The sequence below is a fragment of the Ochotona princeps genome, chromosome 1 (genome assembly GCF_030435755.1).
Source record: "Ochotona princeps isolate mOchPri1 chromosome 1, mOchPri1.hap1, whole genome shotgun sequence".
NCBI lineage: Eukaryota > Metazoa > Chordata > Mammalia > Lagomorpha > Ochotonidae > Ochotona > Ochotona princeps.
In genome coordinates, this window is record NC_080832.1 from 53,537,213 (window position 1) to 53,562,758 (window position 25,546).

Below are 25,546 nucleotides of genomic sequence, written 5' to 3' on the forward strand. Positions count from 1 at the left end.
AATTCTCCCCATATCTAAGGTTTCGGAAAGGAGGCAGTGAGAGGTTTAGGCTTTTAGATTTCATGCAAAGCCAGGGGACATTTTGGACTGTTAGATTTTGCTTCTCATGGTCCCCTTGCTGAGACTTGTGTAGCTTCAGATGATCGTAAGCAAAGCAGGTTCCAGGGAAAACATGTGAGCTGAGCAGCACAATGGGCTGAGTGTTTAGCCTAGTCAGACAGCCTGCATCGCCCACATGCAGGAAACACACGTGACACAACATTCTGAAAGGGCCACATGCAAATGTGTGAGTATATACATAAACATATAGGCAAGCAGGTGGATAGAGAGAGAGAGAGACAGGTTTCATTTGGTTAGGGTAGTACCCCTTTGATGAGTTTTTGGTTCAAAGGTATTAAACTTGATGTGAGCCTCCATGATTAAACATGAACAATTCACCTTTTAAAATTATGCAGGATTGGAATGCGCATTTTTGCCCAGCTGTTAAGATATATGAGTTCCTTCTCCCACCACAAATATATATATATATTTTTTATATTTTTATATTTATTTATTTATATATATATAGATCCCACATCTGAATCTCTAGCTCCTGCTCCTGCCAAAGCCGCAGCAATGGCTCGAGCAGCCGAGTTTGTGCCTCTTTCATGGGCGACCTGGACTTCATTCTCTCCTCCTGGCATCAGTCCTAGTCCAGCCCTCAGCTTCACCCCAGATCCTTGCCAGGCCTGGCCAGTGTGAGCACGTGGGGAGTGAAAGAGCAGGTAAGACAGCTCTCTGCCTCTGACTCTACCATTCAAATAAATTTTTAAAAAGAAAGATTTTATTGTTATACAAAACAGGAGAGAAAAAGAGGGAGAGAAAGAATCTTCCATCCATTGGTTCACTCCCCAGATGGCTGCAATGACTGGGGCTGGGCCAGGCCAAAGCCAGTAGTCAGGAGCTTTTCCCAGGTCTGTCACTGGAGTACAGGGGCCCAAGGACTTATACCATCCTTTCCTGCTGTCCCACGTGCGTGAGGAGGAAGCTAGACAGAAAGCAAAGAACTGGGTCTTGAACTGGCACTCACATGGGATGCTGACACTGCAGAAAGTGACTTAACTGGCTGTGACAGTGTTGGCCTCCTCAAATGCTTTTTTAAATTGAAATAAATAAAATTCTGAAGGATGAAAACAGTTTATTATGGTTCTTTGAAATTACTGATCTGAATATATTACCAGATGCTGAACAAATTTTGAAAAGGAGACAAAATATTTGCCCGACTTTTGCTAGAATTATTTCAAATTTTCTTATGAAAAGAATGGTGTGACCTATCCCTTCTAATTTCCCATGCATCAAGATACTTTCTCAGCAAGTGTTGTCACTGGTGCCTCGGACATGGTGCTCAGACACCTGATTCTACAGACCACAATGTCAAGGCTTGACCACATGGTCAAGGCTGAGACACAGTCCCGTAGTTTTGTGTTCTATTTTTAATAGGAACACAGGCAGTTATAACAAAGTCATTAGTAACAGCTTATTCTTCCAAAATAATTAAAATCAGCCTTGCAAGAACAAGGTTTGCATCATTAACAAAAAGCAAATCATGGCAAGCATTCCCCCAGTAGAGGGCAGTGTTTGCTGAGTCTCCAGGAGAGGAAAGCGGTGAATTTGTCTGCCTTTGCTATCTGCCCAAGGGAAATTTTAAAAATGATCCATTCAGGGCAAGATCAGGTTCTAGACCCTCTGCTATGGGGGAGTGAAAGGAGAGGTCAAGTAATGCCATTTCCTTTGGAATTCAGAGCGATGTGACACAAAGAGGGACATTTAGAATGCCAAAAAAGAAAAGAGGCTGAGGGCTTTAGAAGAGCTGAGAACCTATTTTAATTTTGAGAAACATAAATTCTGAATGTGTGCATGAAGTCCTGTAAGTTGCAGAGGTCTTGCTACTGTTGTTTTGTTTCTGTCATGGCTTTCTGGTTTGTTTTGCTCTCTTTGGAGAAAACGAAGTCTTCCAGGCGTGGGTATCTGAAAAGCCTAAACAGACTTGGAAAGGACATGGATATCAAGGAGTTATTATTCTCCCTCCCACTCTCCTGCTTTCCAAATCATGTCAATACTCAGTAAAAAAAAATGCTAATTCATATTCTAAGGATATTAAGAAGCAAATCAGAGCAAGGTTGAATGCCTCCCAGAGCTGCTGCTTACAACAAAGGCCAACCCCTTCAAACCATGAATGAGACTCAGAATTATGCACTCCATCCTCTTGCCAAAACACAGCTTTGAAGTATCCACTGCCCGAGTTTCACAGAAAAATAAAACTTTTCAGGCAAGGTTTGAACGCCGTAAACTTATCCCCATCCTTATACATCTGAAACTTTTTCTGACTCCAGTGGAATAATAGAGGAAAGCTGACTTGTGAAGCACTTTGCTGACTTTGTAACACCAATCTCCTAGACTCTGGCCTCGTCCCTAGGACTCCCCTTCCCCAGCTTGAGGTCAGAATCTTTCCTGCAGAAATGTGTCCTGGAAGTGCTTGTGGGGCTGCAGGAGCTGTCCACTGGCATCATTTAGAAGTTCCTTTATGAAACCCCCACATGCTGGATTTTTTGCCCCCTTCTGAGTGACCGATTTGATTCTGTCTCCCAACTTATAGATACTCCCCTCTTTTTTTTGACTGACAGGGTTGACTGAATTGCTCAGTGTCAAGAACTGTGCAGGAGTTTATGACATGGATTCATCTACAGATAGTCCCCTACTTACACAAGTTTGACATCCTGTGATATATATATATATTTTTTTCTGTGATGATGCAGAAGTGACTGCGAGTTAATGGTGAGTACTCAACCATCCATTTTATGATGTGCTTATTGGGTGCAGTTTCTGAATGACTATGTGAGCTCTTCAACACATCTTACAAAACAGGATTTGTATTAGATGATTTCACCGAACTCTAGGCTAGTAAGTGAGCACATTGTAGGTAGGCTGGGCTAAGCTGTGCTGTAAAGTAGGTTAGGTGAACTGGATGAATTCTCAACTCATATTTCAGCCCAAGGTGGGATTATCAGAACGTAACTTCATTACATGCAAAGGAGCATCTGGACAAGTTCTTCTGTCTTCTAAGATCACCATTCTCTGTTTCCTGCTGGCCCTGTGGGTCTGCTGAAATCTGTACATGTACTCACATACCAAATACTTTGGTATGGGACAGGCATTTGATGTAGCCTTCCAAAGACACCTGCATCCCAGGCTGGAGTGACTGGGTTCAAGTCCTGGCAGTTTCCTGGTAATGGGGGAGGCAGCAGGTGATAGCGCAGTCTAAGTAATCGTGTCGCTGCCACCTATGAGAAAGACCCGGATCTAGTTCCCAGCTCGGCCTCGTCTGTTGTGGGCATTTGGCGTGTAAGTCAGTGGATGGAAAACCTCTGTCTCTCAAAATACATATATGCATACATAAAATTCTTTTTTCTTTTTAAGATTTTACTTATTTTCATTGGAAAGTCAGATATACAGAGAGGAGGATAGACAGTGAGGAAGATTTTCCATCTGCTGATTCACTCACCAAGTGTCCACAACAGCTGGAGCTGTGCCGAACCAAAGTCAAGAGCCCAGAACCTCTTCTGGGTCTCCCAGGCAGATGCAGGGTCCCAAGGCTTTGGGCCATTCTCAACTGCTTTCCCAGGCCACAAGCAGGGAACCGGATGGGAGGCGGGGCTGCTGGGATTAGAACTGGCGCCCTGGCCCCAGCGTGATAGCGTAATGGTTAAGGTCCTCGCCTTGAACACGCCAGGATCCCATATGGGCGCCGGTTCTAATCCCGGCTGCTCCACTTCCCATCCAGCTCCCTGCTTGTGGCCTGGGAAGGCAGTTGAGGACGGCCCAAAGCCTTGGGATCCTGCACCCGCTTGGGAGACCCAGAAAGAAGTTCCTGGCTCCTGGCTTCGGATTGGCTCAGCTCCAGCTGTTGCGACCACTTAGGGAGTGAATCATCGGATGGAAGATCTTTCTCTCTGTCTCTCCTTCTCTCTGTACATCTTCCTTTCCAATAAAATAAATAAATCCTTAGAAAAAAAAGAGAAAGAAAGAACTGGCACCTACACAGAATCTTGGCTTATGTGCAAGGCAAGATTTTGGCCACTAGGCTACCATACATACGATTCTAAAAATACTTTTTTTGGAATCAGATAAAGTATCAAAAAATACATGCTAAAAGTCTTCCTGTTCTATTTTTGAAGTTTACTTGTTTACTTTGTTTTTAGTTAAAAAGAATGAAAAAAGGAAACTGAAAAAGAAAATGTTAATAAGAACTTTCGATTTTAAAAAACCAGCAAGGCTTCTTTTCATTCTGCTAGTTAACAAGTATGTATTGAGCAAGTGTCATTAGTACAGTGTCGAATGTAATGAGGGGCACTATTAGAGTAGGGTGGGCTTTCAACAGAGAGGGCAACAGATACTGTAGGAAAGCAGAAATCTACTTCTGAACATGGAACTGAACTGAACCTGGTATGGAGTGGAGAAGTGAGCAGGAGATTAGGAAATGCATTGTGAAGGCCGCAGCAGTCCAGAATGGCAGGACTATCTAAAAATCTTTATTTACATTAGGACACAGCAGGGAGATGGTACAGAATGTCTGAGAAAGAAATTGTCCGTGCTAAAAGAAATACAAGATGATTTTATATCCCCATAAAATATGTAACAGTAATTCACATATTATAGTTTATTACATAAAGGTTCAGGTTATTAGTAACCTTGGGAGAACAGTGACCTGCTATACTAACACCCTCTACAAAGTAGCATCCAGATCTCAAGACACTGCTCATCTTTGCTCCTGAGCTCCGTAGCCTAAGTCCCAAAGGCAAGGACAGTGGAACTAAGAGGGTGGAGCTTTGATTCCATTATAGTGTCTAAGAGGTGGCCCAAGGAAGAGGGCTGTGTGTCCTGGGGCCATGTCTACACCTGAGTGAGGACCAGAAATTCTCTCTGCCTCCTAGTCCACCACATGATTGTTACTCTGCACACACTTTATTACTGCCATTCTATGGCCTCAACAGACATTAGAGTCGAAGGGGATGTCACCGGTGTTGTGGCATAACAGGTGAAGCCACCACAGGTGACAGTAGCAACCCGGTGGGCTCTGTTAAATGTCCCAGCTACTCCATTTCCAACCCAGCTCCCTCCTAATGCTTCTAGGAAAGCAGCAGAGGATAGCTGGGGCCCAGGTCCTTGGGCCATCTTCTGCTGCATTCCCAAGCACATGAGCAGGGAGCCAGATCAGAAGTAGAGCGACTGAGACTCCCCAGCACTCCACTATGGGCTACAGGAGTCACAGGTAGCAGCTTAACTTGCCAGGCCACAGTACCTACCCTGAGACACCCTTCCCTTCAGAACCCAAAGCCATGTGTTAAAGCTTTAGATAAAGTTTCTAAACACAGAGTTTCTAAACATAGAGTTTGGGGAATTTTATTTTCTAACCTTGTTTTCTATATTGTATACTTTCTACTCATCTGTCTTCAGGTCCACAAATTCTTCTGACATCTGGAAATCTGGTAGCAAGCACATATTGTGATTTTTCAATTTTTAGGTTCATACAAGTCCAACTGGATCAGTCCCCAAGTGAAAAACTTAAAAATAAGGATTTCACTGGTATTAGGTCTTTCTTCTGTATGTTGATGGCATTCCAATTTTCTCTCTGGTTTTGTACAACAGTACCTTCTGGGCAATCAATTTTTTAAAAAAATATTTATTATTTATTTTTATTGGAAAGGCTGATCATATTTGCATAGAGAAGCTGAGACAAAGAGAAAAATCTTTCTTTCACTGGTCCACCCCCAAATGGCCACAATGGCTGGAGCTGAGCCGATCTGAAGCCAGAAGCCAGGAGCCTCTTCTGTCTCCCATGTTGGTGCAGGGTCCCAAGGCTTTAGGCCATCCTCTGCTGCTTTCCCAGGACACAAGCAGGGAGCTGCAGCAGAAGTAGAACAGCTGGGACAGAAATCAGCACCCATGTGGATCCCAGCACTTGCAAGGTGAGGATTCAGTAAGTGAGCCATCATGTTGGGTCCTGGGACAGTTAACTTTCAAATTTCATCCATTGCTTAGATATGCTTAGCAGGTGAGATAGTCAAATAATGGAAATAGATCTCTCTGGAGACTGTCTTGGCATAGAAACCAAGATCCTCAAAGCAGGAAGAGACCATGAAGGTCTCCCTCATGCCCCTGCACGCTTGATACATGCTTAAGAACCAATAACTGGCTCCTCACTCATCTGAGCCCCAGTCATTCCTTAGAAATCCACAGCATCTGGAGCCTGTAAGTATCTGTGCCTCACATTCCAGGATCTAGGTAGTGACCACATTATCGCTTCCAAATTGAGACCACGTAAGAGTGGAGATTGCCTGTTATCATCTTGTGATCCTCCCTGTCACAGCACCCCAAACCATGCCACCCTATCAAGCATTCAGTAGTTGATTGTTTGAGAAGTATCATAAAATATACAAAGGGTAGGACTCTGCCATTCTGCCCGTTACTTTGCACAAAGCAATTTAAATAAATGGGTACTCCAAAGAGTTCATTAAAAATGGAAATAAAATGGGATTTTTGGTGTAAAACATTTTTGAGAGTCATTTATAGTTTTTTGTAACATTTCTCATTAAGTTTTGAAGATTCCTCATACATGCATTTAATGTAATACACAATAACATTTTTATACCACCCTAAACTTAAAAAAAATCATATATTTGAAAACTGAGTAACAGAGCAAGGAAGACAAACAGATTTTTCTGTTTGCTGGTTTGTTCCCCAAATGGCTGCAATGGCCAGGGTTGAGCCAGACTGAAGCCAGGAGCCTAGAATTCCTCCCCAAGTCTCCCATGCAGGTGGCAGGGGCCCAAGGATTTAGGTCATCCTCTGTGGCTCTTCCAGAAATGGTAGGAGGGATCTTGAGTGAGAAGCAAGGCGGCCAGGACTCAAATCAGCACTCATTTGGAATGCCAGAGTTGCAGACAGCATCTTGACTCACTGTGTCCCCAGCATAAGCTTTAACTCCATGTTCCATAAACTTTCTGATGTATCCTCAGCTATTCAGTGTTTGGTTATTGAAACAAGAGTCCTCCCTGAAAGAAAGATCTTCCCCAGCCCAGGGGAGAAATTATTTGCTGACCAACTGGAGCATGCTGGGCAAAGTTGCAACTTCACTTGGAGTGTACTTCACTTGGAGTGTACTGCTACATTAACGTTTTTTGAATTGTCTGTGGGTTTTTTAAAATCTGTTTGGAAGGCAGTTAAGACAGAAAGGGGAAGAGAGCGAAAGAGAGAGAGAGAGATTCAATGCACTGATTTAAAACCAAATGGCAGCAACAACCAGGAGACTGGAGCTGCATTGGGTCTCCCACGTGAGTGCAGGGGCCCAGGCACTTGAAAGCCATCCCCTACTGATTTCACAGGCACATCATAAGCACAGCAGCTGAATTTCAAATTGGCATACATATGGGATATTGGACTTACAGGTGGCAGCCTCATGTGCTATGCTACAATGCAGCTCACCCTACCCCTGACATTAATCTTAGATCTGCTTGTTCCTGCTCAGAACCTAGAATGATCCTTTGTGGACCATGATAAGAAGTCTATGTTTCTCTGTTCAAGGATCCAGGGACCTAGATTGGAAAAGGAACAGCCAGGACTCAAACTGATGCCTATAAGGGATACCAGTGCCACAGACAGAGGCTCAACCTGCAATGTCACAGCAGTGGTCCCTAGCCAAGGAGTATCTGAGTAAAGGTTGGAATTGATTTGTCTTTACTTTTCTATTACAGGTCTTATTCTACTCTGCTGCACTATTTGGTATCCAAGTCATGTTACTTCCTCTACTAAATTGTGAATTTTGGGAAAGAAACTTTTTAGGTTTTTTTAATATCCCTCATAACATGGGTATACAGATAGGGAAGCATTTAAGAAATAGTTTCTAACCACTAAATCAATTTAATTTTCTTGGGAAGGGGAAATTATAAACTATATAATACACAATTAATAAAAAATGAAAAAATTAATGTTTGACACAAAAACTGTGGAAAACTTCTAATTCTAGTCATATTACAACTCATGTCCAGTTTTTTAATCAAACTCTTTTTCCTGACTCAATATCTTTATCAAGCTATTTTAGTACATAAAATCGTATATTCTAACAATTTCCAAATATTATCCTCAAAATATATATCAAATAATGAAATATCTATTGGAATATAATTCATTGAAATTGAAAGCTAATTGGTAGTGTAGTAATTATTGATTTGAGTTAGCTGATTTAAGGAAAGGCACTTGAGAATCTATCAGATCAGGTACCCTACAATAGGAAATAAATATTTAAAAATCACAAAATCAGGACCTGGTATGATGGCTCAATTGGCTAACCCTCCTCTCACAAGCATGGAGATTACATATTCATGACAGTTCAGGTCTCAGCTGCTCTACTTCCCATTCAGCTCCTTGCTTTTGGCCTGGGAAAGCAGTGGAGGATGGCCCAAAGCCTTGGGACCTTGTGCCCATGTGGGAGACAAAGAGGAAGCTCCTGGATCCTGGCTTTGGATTGGCTCAGTTCTGGTTATAATGGCATTTTGGGGAGTGAACCAGCAGACTGAAGATCTTTCTCTCTGTCTGTCGTTCTCTATAAATCTGCCTTTCCAATAAAATCTTTTTAAAACATTACAAAATCAAAGAGTTACTTGATAAAATAGTTATTCCTCGCTTAAGAGCAACCAAGCCAATTGTTAGGTAAGCCATCAGCATTAAGACCTCCCACTGGTTCAGGTGAGGGCCGAGTGTGTGATGGGCAGAGCCAGGATGGACTGTAATACTCGTTGGTTCCTTTGGAGGTCGGGGCTGAGAATAGAACCAACCCAGCAGTTGCAACCACCAGCTGATTGGGGTGATGGACTGTGACGGGCACTGCGCTTGCTAGTACATGTAGGAACCCGGTCTGGGAACACCTCAAAGTTTCTTTTGGGTTCCCCTCAATCAAAATGGAGGAATGAGAACATTAAACAAGAAAAGATGGAAGATGGAGTAGATCAATCAACCACCTCAGCTATATGTTGGCAGCGAAATACTGGACAAGGGGAGACTCTATGATGGGCTATGTCAATCATATGGACTCTGCACCAGCCTCATCGTACCTGGATTGTTGCTGATGGTATGTTGGAGCTTTTAATTGATCGGGATGATACTCTGCTGGCTCTGCCTTCAGACCAGAGAGGGCCTCCCTAAGAAGCCGTTGAACTTGACTGGACAATAGGATGCTGGACTCTATGTCTGGTATATGCTTGCAATGAGGGAATCCCAACTGAACTTGAGCTGTGGTTATGCAACAAGGTGGAGGAATCCACCATGGGGGAAGGGTTTGGGGAGGGGTGGGGGGAATCCCAGTACCTATGAAACTGTGTCACGTAATACAATGTAATTAATGAATACATTTAAAAAAAAAAAAGACTATTCCAAAAACTCAGACAAGCACTTCTAATGTTTTATGATCATTATCAACTGGTTGGCTTAGATTTTTTTTCTCTCGCTACTGCTTTTCAATCCCTTTTTCATAGATGTCTTCTGTTTCTTTAGAACTCTCAAACATTAATTACTATAAGCCATATGAGATAATTTACCTTGAATTCTATTACTTAAAACTTAATGATAACAAAAGCTTTTTATCCAATCTTTGTATGAGCAAGCAAATGGCATATTCTCTCCAAAGACAGAATATTAAATATGACTTTACCACACTTTTTCCTATCGTAGAAGTGATCTTACAATAAAGACGTGTCTACTACAACTAGATGTAATTCTCAAAATGATTTTAGTCCTGAATCAGAGAACACATTTATAATGTGCAATTCAGGATGGGTAGTGTGGCACAGTAATGTTAAGCCACTACTTACGACATTAACATCCCAAACCACAGTGGCAATTTGAGTCCCAGTGGCTTTGCTTCTAAGGCAACTTCCTGCCAATCTGCCTGGGAACGCAGTGGATGATGGCCCAAGTAATTCAGTTGCTGCCAGCCACACAGCAGACCCAGATGGAACTCCTGGCTCAGCCCTGATTGTTTCTGGCATTTAGGGAGTGAACCAGCCCGTGAAAGACCTTCCTCTTTCTACCCTCCCACCCCGGCCTTATACTTCCCCTCCTCTCCCTCCTCTTTTCCCCTCTTCATCTTCCCTTTCCTCTCCACCTTTGTCTTTCTCTGTTGTTCTGCCCCTGAAAAAAATAAATACATCTTAAAGAAAGAAAGGAAGCAACTCTGGGCACACTTACTTCACTTTCTCTTTTCTTCATTCTCTGGAACCCTGAGGGATACTTTCAACCCGTTACAGGGACTGGACATGCTTTTAAGCCAATTCAGGGAACAGCGTAAGATTAATGTTTTTATGGAAAACAAAAGCTACCTTCTCTCTGAGAGATGCTCCAGGTAGTTGAATCTGAGAAGTTCATGGCTCTTGGAGTTTACAATCTACAGCTGGTAAGCAGCAGAGTCTGGGAAGCTATTCTTGCCCAGGATTGGGACCAGAACTGCAGAAGTGAGGCAAGACTGTCCAGCCTCACTGTTTTCCCCATTAGTAGAAAACATGCCATGAAGAAGAAAGCAGAAGGCTCAGAGCGATGGCCCAGTGGCTAAATTCTCACCTTGAAAGCCCGGGGAGCCCACATGGGCACTGGTTCATATCCTGGCTGCTCTACTTCCCATCCAGTTCCCTATTTGTGGCTTGGAAAAGCAGTAGAGGATGGTGCAAAGCCTTGGGACCCTGCACCCACATGGGAGACCTGGAAGAAGCTCCTGGCTTCTGTTTTCAGATCATCTCAGCTCCAACTGTTGTTGCTATTTGGAAAGTGAACCAGTGGAAGAAAGATCTTTCTCTCTCTCTTTTTCTCCATGAATCTGATCTGCCCTTTTCAATAAAGATAAACAAATCTTTAAAAATAAGGAAGAAGAAAGTAGGAAGATGTTTTCTTGGCTCAGTTTTTTCTTTACTCCTAATTTCTCTTTCTTCACTTTGTCTCGACCCTGGCCTGAATAGTTATTGGAAAGTCAGTGACAAAGGAAGAGAAAGGGAGAGAGAAGTCTACCACCTACAATAGCCAGGTCTGTGTCAAGGTGCAGCCGGGAGCCAGGAACTCCATCCAAGCCCATTTTGTGAGTGGCAGAGATTCAAGGACTTAGCCCAGTTCCCATTGCCTCTCAGGTACATTAATAAGGAAGTGAAGTAGAAGACTTTTATGTGTAAAGTTGCAGACTAATAAAATAAACTGAGGCAAAAGCTACTGATATAAAAGCTACTTCTCACCTTTGAAAATCAAATGTGATCTTTCCCTCTCTGTCTCTCATCTGTAATCTGCCTTTCAAATAAAAGTAATTCTTTAAAAAAAATCAAGTTTGGTATTGGTCACTTACAAGATTTTATTTCAAAACATTTCTAATTCTGAGAACCCATAAGAGATAGGCCAGGCCTAAGTACCTCTATGTACAGTTAAATTTCATCCCTGAGTATTTTCTGAATTGTTTCTCATATATTTAACTGCATTCCCGAATTGACACTGCGAGGCAAGTGGAAAAACAACATCTTACAGGGAAGATTCAGTATTTGTTGAATGATTAGATGACTCTCAAGACACCTGCCAACCCCAAAACAATGGCTCTTTACCTTACAGGTTGGCTAGGAATGTGTCAAGGGAAGAGACACAGGACAAAAGACATGGGGCTCACTTGTAACCTTGCCACAAGAATCTGATGCATTCTCTGCCAATGTTTTTTGTTTTTTGTTTTGTTTTTTTTCCTTTCAATTTTACTTCTGCCCTGTCACCTCTGCTTTGTTTGGAATTACCTAGCTGTGGTATTTCCAGAATTCGGTACATACGGGAGAGGACGACACAGATCCGCAATGCTAAAAGAATGATTTGGCTGTTGGGATGGTGAGGGGCCAAGATTCCTGGACTGCCACTGCTCTGATGATTAATGCCCTTCTTCCCTGATTCTAATCACCACTGTTGGCATCCAAACACCATCAGCCTTGACTCTTGGCCAAATAGTATAGATAAAAGCCATTCATCTTTACTATTCACTGACAGGGTACCAAGCACAGGACAAACCAAAAGCAGTTCCCAACTAGTGGTTTCATCTGGAATACAACCAAAGCATTTAAAGAGAGGAAAATGGAGAGGGAGAGGAAGGGAAAGAGGAAGAGAAGAGAAATGTCACTTCTCAACTCCTCAAGAGGTACAATTTGGTGCAGTTGTACGCCTAACAATAAAGCATATTAAATCTTCAAGATTAATAGTCACATGAAAGCTAACACACAGTGTATGCCTCCATTCCTTATGTACTAAGAACCAAAGAAGTGAGCTAACAAGCAGGAAGTTGATGGTGAGCAATGTGTACCCATGCATATGCATCAACCCATAGACATTTTTTTCTGCCCAGACTTTTGCAAACACACCTGGGCACCTGTCATTATTTTTATAACACAAATAACAAACTGCTCTTGCAAATAGTTACAGTTATTGGTAGAGGAAACAATTTTCTGCAGCTGTAAAAATTATTTCTCAATAAGGAAAATTCAGGTATGTAGTCAGTTTACTCATTAAGCCTTTAGAATTCAGCACTGGCTAGGTTTCTTTAAATATGATTCTTTCATTTTTTTGTCTACAAAAGTTTAACCCTAAAGCAAGCAGTTCTCAAACTTTGGAAGTTTAGAACCCCTTTACACTCTTAAAAATTACTGATGAACCCAGAGTTTTTCTGTTTATATGGGTTATCTCTTAATGTTTACTGTGGCAGATGTTAAAACTGAGAAAATTTCAGGATATTTACAAATTTTAATTCATTTAAACAATACTGATAAAACCATTGCATCAAATCTACCAAACTAACATGAATAGTTTTTTTTTAAGGATTTATTTATTGTTATTGGTAAGGCAGATATAAAGAGAGGAGTACAAAGAAGATCTTGCGTCTGATGATTCACTCCCCAAGAGGCCACAACGGCTGGAGCTGAGCCAATCTGAAGCCAGGAACCCAGAGCTTCTTCTGGGTCTCCCACGTGGGTGCAGGGTCCCAAGGCAGTGGGCTGTCCATGACTGCCTTCTCAGGCCACAAGCAGGGAGCTGGATAGGAAGCAGGGCCACCATGATTACAACCAGCACCCATACAGGATCCCAGCATGTTCAAGGCGAGGACTTTAACTGCTACATTATTGCGCCGAGCCCACATGAATATTTTTTTAATGAAAATATTTTCTAAAATGAAAATAATTTGCATGAATGGTGACAATTTTTTATATTTTTGTAAATCTGGTTTAATGCCTAATTTAACAGAAAACAGCTGGATTCTCTTATCTGCTTCTACATTTCATCCTTTGCAATGAACTTGTTTTGGGGAAAGTCCATAAGAAAACTTGGTTTCACATAGATATTTAGTTGCAGAAGAGACAAATATTATAGTAGCTTGAGAAGTTTCTTTTCAAAGAGAATAAGAGAGAAGGGAAGAAAATAATTAGAGTGGAAACACCTGACACTCACTAGCTCAGGCAAGTGTCTTGAAGGTTAACATCAGTGGTGATAAGACATGCTGACAGTATGCACCTTTGCGTGATGTGATGAAAAACTGCACTCCGGGCCCGGCGGCGTGGCCTAGCGGCTAAAGTCCTCACCTTGAACGCCCCAGGATCCCATATGGGTGCCGGTTCTAATCCCGGTGGCTCCACTTCCCATCCAGCTCCCTGCTTGTGGCCTGGGAAAGCAGTTGAGGACGGCCCAAGGCTTTGGGACCCTGCACCCGTGTGGGAGACATGGAAGAGGTTCCTGTTTCCGGCTTCGGATCGGTGCGCACCAGCCGTTGCGGCTCACTTGGGGAGTGAATCATCGGACGGAAGATCTTCCTCTCTTTCTCTCCTCCTCTGTGTATATCTGACTTTGTAATAAAAATAAATAAATCTTTATTAAAAAAAAAAAAAAAGAAAAATTGTACTCCATCTCTGTGGTCTACTTCCCAAAGCTAGTCTACTAAAGGGGGAAAAAAAACAAAAAACAGCTATATCTCTGTTAAAAGAAACTGCAAAACTCTTACTATTCCTTCGGACTTCTAAGATCATGGAAAACAAGAAAAGTCTGAGAAACTCAAAGCCAAGAGGAGCCTTAGGAGACACAATAATGTAATTTGGGGCAGGCATTTGGCCCCGTGCTAAGACTTGAACTGAGATATCCATATGCCACGCTGGAGTGAGTGGGTTCAAGTCTTGGTTTTCACTCCTGACTCCAGCTTCCTGCTGATGCATTCCCTGTAAGGCAACAGGAAATGGGTCAGGCGAGTTAGTCCTTCCACTCATGTGGGAGATCTGGATGGAGCTCCTGGCTTCTGGTTTTAGCCCAGCATCAATTCCAGCTACAGCCATTGTGGGCACTTGGAGGGTGAACCAGCAGATAGATGTGGGGAGTGGATCTTTGTTTCTGTTTTCTCTTTACCTCTAAACAAATAAAAATGGATCATGTGATATTCCAGGTGGGATCCTAGAACAGAAAAAGGATATTAGGTATAAATAAAGGAAATTTTGGACCACTTTTTTGGCACAGTGGTTTAAGCCACCACCTGTGATGCCAGCATCCCATATCAGAGTGGCAGTTCCAAGTCCTGGATGCTCCACTTCTGATTCACCTCTCCACTAAACATGCCTGGGAAAGCTGCAGAAGATGGCTGAAATCATGGATCATTGCTACCCAAGTGGGAAACTCTGATGGCGTTCCTGGATCCTGCTTGCAGCCCGGTCTAGCTCTGGCTGTTGTGGCCATTTGCAAAGTGAACCACCAGATGGAGCATCTCTTTCTCCCTCTTCTCCTCTCTCTCTCTTCCTCTAGAAAGCACTATTTATTTGAATAAGTAAAATAAAAAATTTTTAAATGAGGAAAGGTGGATTCTAGTTAGTAATAATTTATCAATATTGATTCATTAATTGTAATAAATGTATAACACTAATGCAAGATATTAATAAAAGGAAAAACTAGAATACAGACTGCTCAGCTATAGAAATTTTACAATATCTTATTATTTGCTTATAAGCCTAAATTGTTACAGAAAAAAAAAAACAAAATCTATTAAGAATTTTCTAATCTAACAAGAGGTAGCTTTTAAAATGTCAGTTGCAATGGAGGGTCTGAAACTATTAGGATCCTTTTTAAATTCTATAATATTAAAATGTATTAGTCTTTCTTGCATTTTAAATGGATCTGTTGAAACGTATACTTTTTTAAGATCCTGCTCTGGTTGTTAGAAAATCAGTTCCTTGAGTTATGTAGGTCTTCTCAACACTGACACATTTAATTTTATAATTATCAAAACACTGCCATCAATTGCAGCAGAAAAAAAAATTCTAAGAATTAAGATGCTGTCAAGCTCACTATGGCAGAAACAACTTTTCCAAAACTGTAATTTTCACTTGTTTGTTCACATTTTGTCACTGGCAACAAATACTGTCAGTTGCTTCCTCTGAGATGACAGTTTCCTTTTTGTTCGCTATTCAAGAAAATATCTGTCAAACACTATAAGGCCTGTCAAACCTAAGGTGCCATGGTTTGTCTGTCAGCTGAGAAGCTGGGTCAGAACAGTGGGCTGAGAGAAAAGATGGCTTCCAGCGGCTAGTTCAGCTGGCAACTCACACAGCCGCACCCTGCCTCTCAGGACAGCCATTGCACTTGGTGTCCAGAAGCGCTTTATCATGCACAGCTGCTCATTTTTGTCATCAAGAATATTTGAAGGACATGCTTTGTCAGTTTAGATTGAACAAAGCTTGCAAGTTTCACTGTTTCTTGAAGGATATTATTTTTTAAAAAGAAAGATTTATTTATTTTTTATTTATTTTATTTATTTATTTTCTTGAAAAGCAGAGTTGCAGGGAAAGAGAGGAGAGTCAGAATGAGAGATCCTCCATCCTCTGGTTCACTGCCCAGTTGGCCCCAAGAGCCAGACCTGGGACAGGCCAAAGCCAGGAGCCAGGAACTTTTTCTGGACCTCCCATGTGGATGTAGAGGCCAGCCTCCACTGCTTTCCAAGTGTATTCACCTGGAACTGGAGAAGTGGAGAAGCCAGGACTGTTGTCCATATGAGTTGCAGGCACTGCAGGTGGCGGTTTCACCCACAACACCACAGTACCAGCCCCTCAAAGACATTTTTAAATGAAACTGGATTTATTTTTTTCTTTCTGTGAGTACATGGGCAGTAAAGAATACAATATGGTTTGGTGTCACTATTTTGATTCATGCTACTTCTGCAGCATTACTGTAAATGTCATGGCAGTGAAAAAGCAGAAAGTGTCCTAATAGAGTTGTAAGGATATTTGAACTTAGGGACCTTTGAAAAGGTCTCAGAGTATATGAGCCTCACTTCAGGAACAATGAATGAATAATCCTCAGGTCTCCACTATCCTCTGATTAAACCAGGTAGCTGCATCACGGAGGAGATGAAAGCTTGAAGTCAGAGTGGAATCTTCTTTGACGTCCTTTGCCATGGCTCTGATAGCAGGGCATGGCAGGGAACGGAGACCACCTGCACACATTCTTCTTGACATACACAGTTTTCTAGGGAAGGACTTCCCAAGTCTTTCTACAGAATGGCAAGGAGAGAAAATAATTATATTTTCATGAAAGGGTAGGGAATGAGGCTGCCTAGGTATCAGAAGTTCCTACTTTGGAGGTACAAGCACTACAAGGAGGCAGAAGGGTCAGCAGCGGTATCCATTCCCAGTGGGTATGTCAAGGCAGGGAAGTTGGACAGTTTTGTAGCAACAGTCTTGGGACACAGGGGGCTCTCAGGAATGGAGGACAACTGCTTCCTGGTCAGCTTCATGCTCCACAAACGTTTCAAAGCTTACTCAGAAGTAGGGATTTAGCCTACTGGTTAAAAAGCCTGAATCCCGGGCCCGGCGGCATGGCCTAGTGGCTAAAAGTCCTCGCCTTGAATGCCCCGGGATCCCATATGGGCACTGGTTCTAATCCCGGCAGCTCCACTTCCCATCCAGCTCCCTGCTTGTGGCCTGGGAAAGCAGTCGAGGACGGCCCAAAGCCTTGGGACCCTGCACCTCCATGGGAGATCTGGAAGAGGCTCCTGGCTCCTGGCTTCGGATTGGCGCACACCAGCCGTTGCGGCTCACTTGGGGAGTGAATCATGGGACGGAAGGTCTTCCTCTCTGTCTCTCCTCCTCTCTGTATATCTGACTTTACAATAAATATGGATAAATCTTTAAAAAAAAAAAAGCCTGAATCCCACCATCCCTCACTGGAGCACCTAGATTCAATTCCCAGCTCTGACTCCTAACCACAGCTTCCTGCTGAAGCCTACTCTGAGAGCCTATGGAGACAGCTCAAGAAATGGGTTGCTGCCCCCTACCATGAAGACCTGAACTGAGTGTCCAGTCCTAGGTTTTGGCCTTAGCCCAGACCCAATCTGCATCAGCTGTTGCAGGCACTTGAAAGAGTGAAATAGTAAGTAGGAACTCTCTCTCCCCCGTCTCCTTTTCCATCTTTCTGCCCCTCAAAAGACATCTGATTGTACTTCACAGTAGAATCTAAATTATATTAATGAGTCCATAACACTTTCAGAAACAATGTTGCAATTAAGAGCACAAAATCTGAGATTCAAACACTAAGGGGTTCAACTACTGGTTCTGCCACAATCTAGCTGAATGATCTTGGGAAAGGAGCCTAGCACCTTGATATTTTGATTATCCCACCTATGCAATGAAAACAATACAGGGCCTGTATATTATAAGATAAGGTACAAAATAAAAAATACTTAGCATTATACCTGAGGCATGGTTGTGTTAGCTACATATAATTTTTATGCAGTTATCAGGACATTTAACGGGGATGCTTCTCTTAGCCTGGCAGTGTTGAACGACATTTGCAAAGAAAGAGATTGCTGGTGATACCAAGAAGTTAGATGTCCGCCTGCAGGATTCCACACCTGAGGAACAGCTGGGACCAGGGAGAGGAGGGATGCAAAGAGCAGAATGCGCTGGTCTTCTTTCATCTCCTTAGTGGTAAGTGTCAAGGGCATTCAGCTGAATTCCCTGCTTTTACTTATCAAGACCTCATGGATCAATGTTTATGTAACATATAATACATAACTTTTTCCCTGGGACTATGGCTCAAAAGTCATCCCTACAGATGGTTACCTCACTCCTTGCCAACATTTTTTAAACTTCAAGATGATACCAGTAGTAGCAGCTGGGTAGAACCGGGGGTCAAAGCACCTCCCAGATATCTAGCATAGGCTATATCCAAAACTGGGACTTTCATATGCACTAGATGTCTGCTTCTTTACTGTGGGTTGGATGCAATTTTTAGTTTATTGAGAAGTTTTGGGCAATTATCCTGCCTGGCCCATAAGAACATTATAACTAATTAAGAGTTTGAAGCTGCATCTGAACTTGAATGATTTCAAGGATCCTCTTCATGTAAGTATTCGCCATCTGAATTGCCAGTCATAAGATGGCAGAGAAATGAAGAATCATCCCAGCAAGAAAATAGTCACAAATGAAATGACCACTTAAAATACTTAACCCTTACTCAAACGTACTTCACAGATTAATTCTAGGACCTAACCTCACCCCTCACGTCTTTGGCTTGTCAATCATTCAGAACTTGTCTGATGTAGTACACATGATTCAAATAAAAGGCAAGCTTTTATCACACAAGACACTGACAAATGAGGGTCTGCCCAACTCAAAGAAGAACAATCAAGAATAATTATACCACAAAAAATTTCCAAAATGGAGCAAGTATTGTGGCTAAGTGGGTTATGCCGCCATCTGTGATGTGCCAGTTCAAGTCCTGGCTGCTCTCTTCCAATATGGCTCTCTGCTAATGTGCCTGGGAAAGAAGCAGCAGATGGCCCAGGTGCTTAGGTCCCTGCACTCGCATGGAAGATTACTGATAACAGGCTTTGGCCTGGTCCCAGCCTTAGCCATTGTGGCCACTTGGAGGTGAACCAGCAGATGGAAGATCAGCCTCTACCCACCACCCCTCTGTCTTTCAAATAAATAAATTGTTTAAAAATTTTTTTCAAAAGAATTAACTGAAATATTCATGTTTAAAGACCTAAACAATTATTAAATATTTTTGGAAAAATTATGCCATGTGTAAACCACCAATTTGTGAAGGATGTACTACTTACTCATCCTAGAATTTTGTCAAGAAACTAATGCCAAAGATAAATAGGGATTTTGTCACATGCAATAAAAAATAAAACATATTTCTATAAGTATTATTTGTAATTTTCAGATCCAGATTCAACTAGCCTTCATTCCTACAGCCCCCATACAGTAAGTAAACGGACTTTGAAGAATTTTTCACTGGGCCTTTTCTGTGTACTAAGTCTCCTGAAATAACAAACATACAAAAAAGAAAGAAATGGAAAGAGGGTTTGGCATTGTGACATACCAAGTATACAAACACCAGCATCCCATATGGGCATGGGTTCAAGTCCTGGTTGCTCCACTTCTGATCCAACTCCCTGCAAATGCACCAAGGAGAGCAGCAAAAGATGCTCCTAATGCTTGGTCCCCTGCACCCACATGGGACACCCAGAGGACACTCCTGGCTCCTGGCTTCAGGCCTGGCCTACCCCCCTCTGTTGCAGTCAACTGGGAGATGAACCAGAATATGGAGGACCTCTCTCTGTGTCTCTGCCTCTCTCCACAACTCTAAAACAAACCTTTAAAAAAAAAAGAAAATAGAGAAAAACACTTTGTAGTTGCTCAAAAGGCCTGTGTTTGTGTTCCTCCTCCCCAAGGCCTGAAGGAAAGCACATTCTGCTTTTTAGGGTCGTCTTAATTCTCAGGCGAAACAATTACCAAGCAAGTGAAGCCTAAAGCAACTTACATCTAAGATGCATAGTTCCCAGGGCCTTTAGGAGATGGACGGGTGGACTTCGTCAGGGGCCACACCATGAGACTGGGTTCACTAACAGCCTGGCATCACCATCCTGCTGGGAAATCCTGAAGATTGCTAAGCTGCACTGGTTTTGAAGTGCTAAACAACTGGGTTCATCTCTTGGACCACGAGTGTACGCTACTTAGAAGTCACTAGCTTTTATGAGACAGCGGGCTGGTAGATAGGACAACTTTTTCTCCCTCTTCATTGGAAACCAACTCTTCTTTACTTACCTACAGATTGAGATAAATCAGAGACTAACTTAAAAGGTCATTTGTGCATGTCAATCAAGGGATTTGGATTAACATTATGTCTACTTTATAATCAAACACCTATTGAGTACTGAAATTGCAGAGCTTTTAAAGGATAGAATTCATACTGAATGAACCTGCAGTCAAGTCTTTCTCACTTGCATATGTATGTAGGTGTACACATACTTTTTTCTCTGCTGAATGTAATATTTATTATAGAACATAATTTCACAGTTATGAAAATCCGCTTGCTTGGGCTCTGGCCAAGTACTTGTAGGTCAGATGTTATGACAACAGAAGGTGGACAATAAATATAAAGATTGGAAATTCTTTACGCATGCTTCCTGGGATGGCAGGTGGTAAGAACTATTTCATATTTTTTTTTCCCCACCAACTTCATCTCAATTTCTTAAATTTGTCTTTTCTTTTTGCTTTTTAAAAAATATCCCTGAAATTGATTTTATTAGTTTTGCTTCCAGCAACAGTGGATGGTTCTCTGCATTTGTTAACCTGTTTGTGAGCTCCTCTCGGTGCAGATTTTTGTGCCCATATCTATAAAAAGTAATGGCAAATGTGGATGAGTGTGTCCCTTCCTGATATTTGCCTATTTGCCAGCATGAGACTTTCACATAAGTTCTGCCCCTAGGAAGAGTATCTGAAGATCCAAAACTGGCAGCAAGGAACACATGAAGTATTTTAACACGTGAAAAGGCCAATGAGCCTGGCCGTGCCTGGATACTTACTCTCTCACACAGCTCTTCAAATGTGCAGTCGGCAATGGTTCCACAGGCTTTATTCAGCCGCAGCTCTCTGCCTTGCACTTTTAGAATCCTTGGTCTAGTTACTATGGGAACATGAACAAAGACTCAATCTTGTCTGGATAATTACTATAAAATTCATCTCTTACAGATAGGAAATGCATAGCTTGATGAATAATAGCACATGATTCAACACATAAATTAGACAAAATGCTGATACAATGACTGCCACTTGAGCGTGGCATCAACCCATATACAGCAATGGAACTTATTAATTGGTCAGTGGAGATTGGGCATTGTGTTCTAAATGTATTCTCTTTCAAGAGAAATTAACTTACGTACAATCATTTTGTTTCTGAGCCAGCTCATCAAACAACTTATCCATGACAGCCTCCACATCAGCTTCACTTGTGCTACAGTGAAAAGAATAATAGAATATGAAATTAATAACACTTGAAGCCAACATCAAACAGCTGCCTGAGCCTGCTTAGCTTTTTGCCCATAAAAAAGAGAGAGAGAGAGGAGAGAACAGGATGTTATGCTCTAAATACAAACATTAGATTTAGAATACACTTAAAAGCAGAGAATATTAACTCTCAGGTAGATGATTTGGCCTTATTTGCATACACTGAAAGACTTCTGTGCTTCTAGCTGTTTCCAGTAATGAGACGATACAGGCAGAGTAAATCCATTAATACTATGTGTACACAATGAGAAGAAAGCCTCTGGCTTTCTCTTGCACGCAAAACAAGAGCAAATAGACAAGGCAGTCAAGCATCTAGCAGAGCATCCTTTGAAATCTCTCCTGAGAGGGTACACATAAAATTAAATATTGAAGCTGATTTAAGGGAAAAAAATTGAGTCAGGCTACTGACTGAGAGGATTAAACATCCAGAATTTAATCATGAGCTTCAAAATACCAACTTGATCTGCACCTCAGTAACTTTATCAGACTTCTAGTGTCAGAACAATTATAGACCTTACAGCTTTGCTCAAAACTGTCCTCATTGGAAATTCAAGAAACTCTCTCAGTGGTGCCCACCAACCACGTTACTGCGAGGTGGGTCTCGGCACACGATCTTTTGTATTCTAATTAGAAATCACCATATGGTGTAGGAAACCCAGAAGTACAAATGTGATAATGCTGTGTCCTCTTTTCCTCCTCTCACTTTTTTTTTTTTTGAGGAGGGGTTGATAAATTAACAGTCAATAAGATAAAATCACTAGCAGAAGAAATGAATGCTGTTTAAAAAAAAAACTTAAAGTGAAAATATAAGTTTACTTCAATGCTAGAATCGAAGTTATGCAGGATGACCTGCCAATTTGCTTAATTTTGACACAAAAATTAATCTATTGTAGATGCAATTAACTCAAGTCTGGACATCTTTTTTTTTTTTTAAGATTTATTTATTTTCACTACAAAGTCAGATATACAGAGAGGAGAGACAGAGAGGAAGATCTTCCATCCGATGACCCAACCCCCAAGTGACCCCAACGGCCCCGGTGCTGTGCCAATCCGAAGCTGGGAACCTGGAACATCTTCCGGGTCTCCCACGCAGGTGCAGGGCCCCAAAGCTTTGGGCCGTCCTCGACTGCTTTCCCAGGCCACAAGCAGGGAGCTGGATGGGAAGTGGAGCCACCGGGATTAGAACCAGCGCCCACATGGGATCCCGGCACGTTCAAGGTGAGGACTTTAGCCACTAGGCCATGCCGCCGGGCCCTGGACATCTATCCTAATAAAGTCTTATTGAAAGTGAGTATGACAGATTATCATTCATTTAGATTGAGCTTAAACTAATAAAATCATTCTCCTTTGAAATAATCATCAGAGGGCAGGCATTTAGCAGACACAAACACCTAGTGCTTCAGCTGTTCTAGAGCCTTAAAAATGCAGCACAGTTAGCTCACGGTCATTGTTAAGGGTTTGGAATTGTCACATTCCAATTGGTAATCACTCCTCTTCAGAAAACGTTAAACACATCTTTTGCAATTAAGAAAAAATATTTTCAGAAATACCTTTTGCCATGGTTAACTTTTTGTAAAAATGTTTTTTATAAAATAAATTGTTTTATAAAATTTAAAAATTTAATAAAAAATTAGCTTTCACATAGCCTTATGTGACATTGTAAAGCAGTCATATTAAGTTTATAAAATGACACTATGCAAAGAGTGATTATGAAAATAAAAAACAATTTGAAGGTAAAAAGAAATCACATAAGCTAATGTCAACGCCATGTAAAGCAAATAGATAATCAGATATCATTCTTGAGAGTACACTTGGAACTGTCTCCACCTTGCAGTGGTGGTACACACCAGCACAGCTGGAGAAGTGAGTTACTTTCTGGAGAGGTACAAGGAGAAGGCAATGCTAGCCACCCAATGTCTTCTGCCTTCTAGACAGTCATCCTCTCCTTAGCACTGTTTTCACATGTGCAGATAACTCAATTCTGAAATAATCAAGACAGAGACCATTAGATCTCTAAATATATTCTGTGAATCAACAATTGTGTACCAACTTACTCAAAGGTGAATTTTTTTTGCTTTGTGCTTTGATCAAATATATTAACATGATATTAACATATTAACAGCCTGCATTTTCTTTTTTTTCTAAAGACTTATTTTATTTTTTATTGGAAAGTCAGATATACAAGAGGAGGAGAAGAAGCAGAGAGGAAGATTTTCCATCCATTGATTCACTCCCCAACAGGCTGCAACGGCCGGAGTTAAGCCGGGAGCCAGAAGCCCCTACTGTGTCTCCCATGCGATTGCATGGTCCCAAGGCTTTGGGCCATCCAAGATGCTTTCCCAGGCCACAAGCAGGGAGCTGGATCAGAAGAGGGCCCTTTGGGATTAGAACTGGCACCCATATGGGATCCTGACACGTGCAAGGCAAGGACTTTAGCCGCTAGGCTACCATGCCCAGGCCCACAGTCTGCATTTCCTAAGTCATCTGTGAAATTACTGTATATAACTTCACATATAGTAAAAATATATGTGAAATTTCAAAATTACTCTCATTACCACAATATCTTAACAACAATTCTATCATAGTCTCATAAAAAGTTACTCAGAAGCTACAAACTGCAAGATAAAAAATACAATTGGAGTTAAATGGCCTACAAATAGTTCATAAAAGGAATTTATATAATTTAGGGTTGTTTTCCACAGGAAGTGGGAAAATATCTTTGATTTTTGTACTAACTTTGTTTGAATCATTAAGAGTTTCTTCTAAATCATTTTTGGGTCAAGTATAAGGTGCATATTATTTCATACAAGTTCAACTCCCTTATTAATATGTGTCTGGCTTTTTTCACTTAATAGTATGTTTCTAAAATGAATCTATATCAATGTACATAGAAGTAATTTTTGCTGCTATACTAGGTTTTGTCACATAAAAATATCACAGTTCATTATCTTACTGTTGGTACGTGTCTTCATCTGCTAGAGCAGCACCAACATAATACCACAGACTTGGTGACTAAACAGAAGTTTCTTTTCTCATAGTTCTAGAATTTGCAAGTCCAAGGTCAAGATAGAACAGTTTGGTTCCACCTGAGTCCTCCTTCTTTTGATTTGTAACTGGTTGACTTCTCATTGTGTACTCACATGGTCTTTCCAATAGGTATATACATGCCTGTGTGGAAACTTCTACTTCGTCTTTTTTTTTTTTTTAAGTTTGATTATTTGCTTGTTTCACAGGCAAAGTGAGAAACACACACACACAATAATATGGGGTTCACTCCTGAAATGTCAGCAACACCTGGGATTGGGCCAGGCTGAAGCGAGGAGCCAAGAATTTTATCATGGTCTCCCATATAGATGGCAGGAACCCAAGAATCTGGGCTTTTCAGGGGCCTTAGCAGGAAGCTGGTTAGGAAATGAAATGAAACCTGAGCTCAGCTCTCCAATGGCTTCTGAGAAATCCAACAGGGAGCTTAACCTGTTGTGTTATAATGCTCAACCTCCAAATTTCCTCTTGTACAGATACCAGCCAGTCTGGATTAGAGTTCATTGTAAAGAACTCTTGTAACCTTAATTCTATAAGGCTGCATTTCCAAGTATAGTAACATTAGAGGTTAGGGTCTGGGGGACACACAACTCAATCCACAACAGTGAACATTTATATACTTTACAGTTTGAGCTTAGTGTGAATAGCACTACTGTGAACATTCTTGTACATGCCTTTTGGTAAACTCACTCATAAGTGTCCATTAGGTACACATCTCAGAGTAGAACTGCTGTTCCTGGGATACACCTGGGATCAGCTTAGCAGAAATAATCAGTTTTCCAGAGGAACTGTAATGATTTATACCGCAACTGGCAATGTACAATAAATTCCATTCGTTCTATATTCTTGCAAACACTTGGTATTTTCCATTTCTTCCATTTTAGATATTATAGTAGATGTATTATAAATGACTTCAGTGTAAGCTGCCTCAAATTAATTTTGGACACAAATGAGACATAAAATATAAATATAATTTAGTTGCTGAAATAGTTAATCCAGAAACACCCAATGTCATTATAATAAATGTAAAAATTATAAAATATATTCTTCATAATATCTAAGAATATGTACAAGAATGCCTACACTGATAT

General features: G+C 41.4%; 1 protein-coding gene across 2 annotated transcripts in view; it reads right to left on the bottom strand.

Moving 5' to 3' along the window:
* The window catches only part of AFG1L (AFG1 like ATPase), a 187,153-nt gene that overhangs the window by 16,767 nt on the left and 144,840 nt on the right, over positions 1 to 25,546 (bottom strand). For both annotated transcript variants that reach the window (XM_004580338.4, XM_058660044.1), the window contains 2 exons: positions 21,290 to 21,360; positions 20,933 to 21,033 (listed from right to left, as the gene is read on the bottom strand). In XM_004580338.4, coding sequence (XP_004580395.2) covers positions 20,933 to 21,033; positions 21,290 to 21,360 — 172 coding nt within the window. The remainder of the gene's footprint in view (positions 1 to 20,932; positions 21,034 to 21,289; positions 21,361 to 25,546) is intronic.